The following is a 6335-nucleotide window of genomic DNA, read 5'->3' on the forward strand; positions in this document are numbered from 1 at the left end:
ATAATGGATGCTTCTTGCCTTGAGGTCATTTCAAATAAGAACTTATTGTGCAATATTTGTGTGCCTCTTATACCTGCTATCACCTACCATCTCTTGAGAAACCAAGCCTGGATGATCTCTAATTTTGGGCTATAATGAAAGGGATTGTTGAAGCTCCCAATCAAGCACCTTGAGATGAAATCATAACTTTCATCTCATTCTCTGAGGTCACCAACCCTTTTTTGTAATGGACATTGACAAATTTATGCTGCTTCTAGGAAGGATATTTTTTTTTAATTCAGTGATTTCCTTGTATTTGAGATTTGATACTTTTCCCAGAAACTGAAGTTTCTTCCCTGCTATATCTCCCCATCCCTCATTGTAGACATTTTCTGGAATAATAATTGCTTTCCTCCTCTCCTCTGCTATTGTTTCTACTTTGATGAATCATCCATAAATGTTGTAGTTTTGATATATATATATATATGCCTGGATTTTCTTGTAAAGATTCGCTTGACCATGAGAAGCTTGGTACAACTGCGAATAGATCCATCTTAGGTTCTCCTCATCTATTTTGATCTGGCTAGTAAATCTTCTGCATCACTCCACCCAAACAAACCATCTGTCTTCACCCTCATATCTTCGTAAATCTCAAAAGATTTGTCACCTGAAACAAAAAGGATCTTCGAGAAGGCTCGTCGGAAAGAGAAAATTTGGAAAGAAAAAACAAAGGTCAGAGCTCATTTTGTGGGTTTTTAGTTTCTTTCCTACAAAAATCAAATCCTGAATTCCCTCCTCAAACATTTAAATATGATTTGTGTCCTTCCTTCGCGTATTCAAAAAATATTAGGAAAAAGGTAATAAAGATTCTTTTTCTTTTTAACCGTAAAATATTTTGGGTTACCCGTCAAGTAGTCCTTGCCAAAAGTAAGTTTATTTGTGTTTTTCCTCTTGATCTATGTTTGGTCAAGATGTTTGACTTCCAAAATCACTTGTATTCCAGATTAATTTGGTACTTTTTGCCAATTTATCTTTTACATTACTGTTTGACTTCCATTTTTAGCACCTAATTCATTCATAAATCTGATTATAAACGTGTGGACAGTACATAAATTGGATGTTGGTGAAGTTCTTTTTCTAATTTAATACACATAATAATGGATTTATTACCGATCTCAAGGTTATTTTTAGTTCCGTTCGATACAAACTCCAAAAGATAACAATACAAAGAAAAACACCTACACCAGCTTCACTAAGAAGAGTAGGTTTACAATGTTAGCACAAGATATAAGACCTAACAAGAAGGAACTAAAAGACAACTTCGATTTATATGAGCAGGCCCCATGCTGTAAAGGTCTTTCCTTTATGAAAGCTGAGACAACTTATCTTTTGAGACAGTGAATTTTCGATTTTGCAAAAGCTATATTTTGGTCTTTGTCAAGCCCTCTTATCTATGAGAGACAAAAGCGCAAAACCTTAAACTCTTCTCACTGGTCGAGAAAGAAAAAGGACACTACGGTCCTATTGTTACACTGCCCTGTCGACACTATGCAGAAATGGTATGCTTTACAGCTATGCATTGGACGTACCAAGTCGTTTCCCTTTGAATGTTACGCTGTGGTGAAAGTTGGTCTGATGTCTATTTTTAACTGAGTCCAATTTTAATTGGGGCAGTTCTTCTTAAGTTTTTTCCATCACTATAAATATACCCCAAGGTCGTTTTTGAGACGATGGGACATTATTACAAGGTTTTTGCACTAGGAGCACATTGGAACCATGAAATCTTTTGGTTTTTACTTCCTTGCATCTTTCTTAGACGTTTGTATGCATAACAACTATCTTTTAAAGGTTGCTATGAACATGCGAGGATAAATATCCTTATTTTGGGGGCTATGGTAGTCACATAAATATTGACGTATGAATTTGAATTGACTTGTTAGGGTACTTATCGTCGTGCTACAACTCATGCATTTTTTTACTTAATCTTGTGTGTAATTGTTCTATTGCTTAGCTACCAGTAGAACATATGTGAGAACCTTAGGTGTGACTCGAGATTGGGAGTCTAGGCTATGCAATATGGTTAAGTAAAGTATGATCTTCTACCCTATATAGGGAATTGATTTGTCGGTATAACAACCTATACACCTTGCTTGGTTACTCAATATGATTACTAATAAATCCATAACCCCGAAATATTATCTCCTATTGTGTTAAATCCTTACATCTCAACATTAGCTAGTATAAAGTAGTGTAATTGATTAATTCATTTTTTGCAGTATTCTATAAAACAAAACAAAAAAAACGTGTTGAAAACACTTGCGTGATTAATTGATAATAGTTGAATTTGATAAACTGTAAAACCAAATTCATATGGAATGGATATCTAACTTCTTCAAGTCACTCTACGTATTACTTGGCGATCACGGACACTTGTGTGTGTACGTTTGGAAACAAATAGCTATATACTTGGTTGTATATATGTTACTAATAACATAAAAAAAATTACACAAGGACACTTTCCCGAGATGTTGATCGAGACACCTTTTGAATGTTCACTTTGTTGGGACGACAATACCTCGAATTTTCATATATTCCTCTCCACCTGTTAATTATTAGATCAAATGCAAAATTAAAAAAAGACTGATTAACAATCATCTTCAATAATATTGCAAAATATATTGTTGTATAAAGTGCAACTGATATATGAATTCATTCGAACCTGTATTCTTCTTCTTTCATAGGAATTTGAAGTTCCAACTCTTGATCTTCGAATGGTTTGAAGATCAAGTCAATTTGTGCATCGTGCACTTTGTCAAGAGTTGAAGGGTTCCACTATAAATGAAAAGAATTATTTTATCAGTACTATTTTAATAAACAAATTATTATTATTATTCAATACTGATAAATATTATGTATTTAATCTTAAAGAAGAAAAGGTGCATACCATTGGAGACTTATCCTTGTCAATTATGCGAGCCCTTATGCCCTTTATAAATAAATCAATGAACTCATTTTAGACTTAAAATGAAAAATCTCAAAATACATAAGAAGGCATAAACTTAAAAGAATTTGCAAATTTACCTCATAAAAATCACCAGATATTATGTTTCGTTGTATGTTCATTGAAATCCTGAATTCTCTCCTCAAACATTCAGATATAGTTTGTGTCCTTCCTTCTCGTATCTAAAAAACAATTTAGGAAAAAGGTAAGATTCTTTTTCTTTTTGTCCGTAAAATATATAGAGTTTCAGGCGCTTGATAAAATTCTTTTTCTAGTTTAACAAGCATAATAAAAGATTTATTACCGATCTTAATGTTATTTTTAGTCCCGTTGGAGATGCTTTCTTTAGGCTTTTAAGCACCGGCATAATCCAATCATTTCCTTTTCTGCTTCCCTCAGCCTCCTGAAAAGTTAAGCAGACAAAAAATATTAGTAAAAAATGCCAATGTTACCTTTTATTTATATATATTAAAATTAAAAAATGGTGGATGAAAAGAGTAAAATTTTTTGTTCGAGAGAAATAAGTCATGTTGTACTTATTTAAATTTAATAAGTTAAATAAATTTATAAAAGAATTTGAATATTTTTTAACGTAGTATGAAATAATATTGGTATTTGCTTAGTATGCATCCAACATTTTGAGGTATTACAAAAATTTCAAAAGTACCATGTAATAAATAATAGAACAAAGGAGTAGCTCCAAATAGAAAAATTAATTCTTACAAATGACTCAATAATTTCCTCCACAGAATCCTTGGAGAAACACTCGTTGATTATGGACAACCTGCATGTGAATTGGAAAAAATAAAAATATTACTCTTAATATCTCATTTCAAAGCATAAGCTCAAAATTATAAGTTATATGATACATTACTTGTTCAAGATACTTCTTTCATCAATGTCAATATTTGTGGAAAATTCATTGATGACAGATCTAATATAATCCTCATCACCACTTTTTATGCTGAGCAAACGCCTCTCTAGCTGAAATAATTTCTGACATTTGAAAAAAAAAAGTTTATAAGTAAAAGAGACATATATAGTGACAAGAATTTCTTTTTAGCAGCAATATCTTTTGCCACAAAAGTATTTAGCGGCAATTCATGAGTCATAATATTGCATCTAGAGTCACTAAGGCCTTTAGCGGTATTTATATAGAGTGTTGTTCTTTTTTTGGTTTCCCACTGGTGTCCGGAGCCCTCATTGAAGCTCTGACTAAATATGGATCGCACACTGCAGGGCGTATTCGTAGGTGGGGCTCCCAATAGAATTTTTTTCATACCCAGGGCGCGAACTCAAGACTTTTGGTTAAGGATGAAACAGTTTCACCACTGTACCACAACCCATGTTGGTATAGAGAGTGCTGGTTATAAATACCCATATTATATTATTGTTGCTAAATATAATATAACATCAATTATATTATTGGCGCAAAATCCTTTATTTGTTGTAGTGTATGGTGAATTTCTGAAGACAAGGAAAAGGTTAGAGATGAAGCTTTGGACTGACCTGTGAAGGAACAAAATGAGTGGCTAGTCCAGCAGCAACCACTTCTTTAGCCCTTAGTTTTTCTCCTGTTAAGCCCAAGTATTCCCCTACATTCGTACATGTAATTAACATCATATAATTAATTAGGTCTCTCTCAATCAATTTTTTTTTGGAGAGGTTCTCTTTTTTACATGTATTATATTTTTAGTTATTAGTATACGAGGTAGGAGTGAAGTCTAACCTTCACGACGTACGAAGGTCAAAATAAATAAATTATTCTTTGGAAACATTAAATTCTCCTTCTTACCAAGTCGACCTGGAAGACGCGAAAGCATGTATGAAAAGCCGCAGTCTGGGTGGAACCCTATATTTGTTTCGGGAGTAGAACAAAACTGCAAATTTAGACATGAAATATTACTTTTAAATACAATCAGAAGATAATTATAAGTAAATCTCTTTTGTACTGACCGCTTTCTCAGTGACTACAGAGAACTTCATTGGAGCCATCAATGATGCACCACCACCCACTGACATTCCATGGACAAGAGCAATATGTGGTTTCTTGTAAGTATGAATGTGGTAGCAAAGCCAATACATTCTATAAGTAACTTCAAGGCAAGAATCCCCTTAAAAAAGAATATACATGTAATAGTGAGTTTAAGTGAACATGTAGTTATATGTAATAATTCAATAGTTCTAAAAATGAGAAAATAAATAAACAGAAACTTTAGAATTAGTTACTTGCGTTTCGTCCATCATAAAACATTTTCAAGTCTCCACCAGCAGAAAAAGTACGACCAACTCCCTATATATGTGCAAATGAATGAGAACAACCGAGGGAACTAATCAAAAACAAATTAAATAGATACTTCTTAATTAGTACTTACCTTGATGATTACAAATTCAGCATTATCATCATTCTCATATTTCTCAAATTTCTGCCCAAGTGTTAATGCCTAATATAAAGAAAATTTTATAATTAAGTGAACATGCAATAGCCATTTTAACGATACATGTATATATTCTTCATAATATAGATGGATATATATATACCACTTCACGCGATATATAATTTAAATGGTTAGGCCGATTCAAGGTGAGCATTCTGGCGCGGCCCATTTCTTCAGCGATAACAACCTGATGAGAAGCAAAAATATAATAAGCTACATTTATTATACCGGAGATCGATCGGTACATGTTACATAAAAGAATATTTCTTGATATTAATTAGAACTTTTCAAAATGTTGAATTAAACTTAAAATTACCTCTCTATTTTGTCTCAGTACTTGTTGAGGCATTGGAAACATTGTGGTGCTACTAGGAATAGATATTATTGCCATAGCAACTTGGAGTAGTACTGGAGAAAATGAACAAGTAATTAATAATTCTAATTAAAAGCATAGTTAAAATTCGCGGGGTAACCAGTAATTGGGTGATTAATTTCACTTACCAGATTAATCGAAATTCTCAAAATTGATTTAAAACGAAATGAAACGCTCTGAAAATCTGGAAGATATGAAATAAGTTCTTGGTTTCTATAACTTTGTGCATGGCAAAGGACTTTATATATATATTGTTACGCGTTTGAACCATCATTATTTAATTTTTTTTTCTCAATCTAGTCTAAAAGAATCATTGTACTAGCATTAAACTTAATGAAATCTATTAATTTAACTCTAGCTAATTATAATAATTTAAAAAATCAGCAATAAAATCTTGATAAGTTATAATGATAAAAAATTTCAACAAAACTAGACGTGAAAGGAACAAATGATAGAATCGTATAAAAAAATAATGAGAAAAAAGCTGGCGCTAAGCTGGCTAAAGTGATTGGGAATGAAAATGTGCATTAGATTAGGGTGTGTG

At 32.4% G+C, this 6335-nt stretch overlaps 1 protein-coding gene across 1 annotated transcript; it reads right to left on the minus strand.

Annotated features, from left to right (window-relative positions):
• Nucleotides 1-2481: 2481 nt before the first annotated feature.
• On the minus strand, nt 2482-5809 carry LOC129892722 (3-hydroxyisobutyryl-CoA hydrolase-like protein 5). The gene is made up of 14 exons (XM_055968292.1): nt 5735-5809; nt 5522-5605; nt 5356-5424; nt 5210-5273; nt 4937-5094; nt 4776-4860; nt 4490-4575; nt 3855-3976; nt 3704-3764; nt 3285-3383; nt 3061-3162; nt 2924-2965; nt 2699-2811; nt 2482-2581 (listed from the first exon to the last, which is right to left on the minus strand). The coding sequence occupies exons 1-14, from the start codon at nt 5807-5809 to the stop codon at nt 2482-2484; spliced, it is 1260 nt and encodes a 419-aa protein (XP_055824267.1).
• Nucleotides 5810-6335: the final 526 nt, after the last annotated feature.

Source organism: Solanum dulcamara, chromosome 6, assembly GCF_947179165.1.
Source record: "Solanum dulcamara chromosome 6, daSolDulc1.2, whole genome shotgun sequence".
NCBI lineage: Eukaryota > Viridiplantae > Streptophyta > Magnoliopsida > Solanales > Solanaceae > Solanum > Solanum dulcamara.

Excerpts from the sequence above, each read along its gene's own strand:
- LOC129892722 (XM_055968292.1), bottom strand. The coding sequence starts at position 5,809 with ATGGCAATAATATCTATTCCTAGTAGCACCACAATGTTTCCAATGCCT. Across the intron at positions 5,274-5,355 it reads CTGAATTTGTAATCATCAAG|GGAGTTGGTCGTACTTTTTC; the intron begins GTAAGTACTAAT and ends GCACATATATAG. Across the intron at positions 3,163-3,284 it reads TAAAAATAACATTAAGATCG|ATACGAGAAGGAAGGACACA; the intron begins GTAATAAATCTT and ends ATTGTTTTTTAG.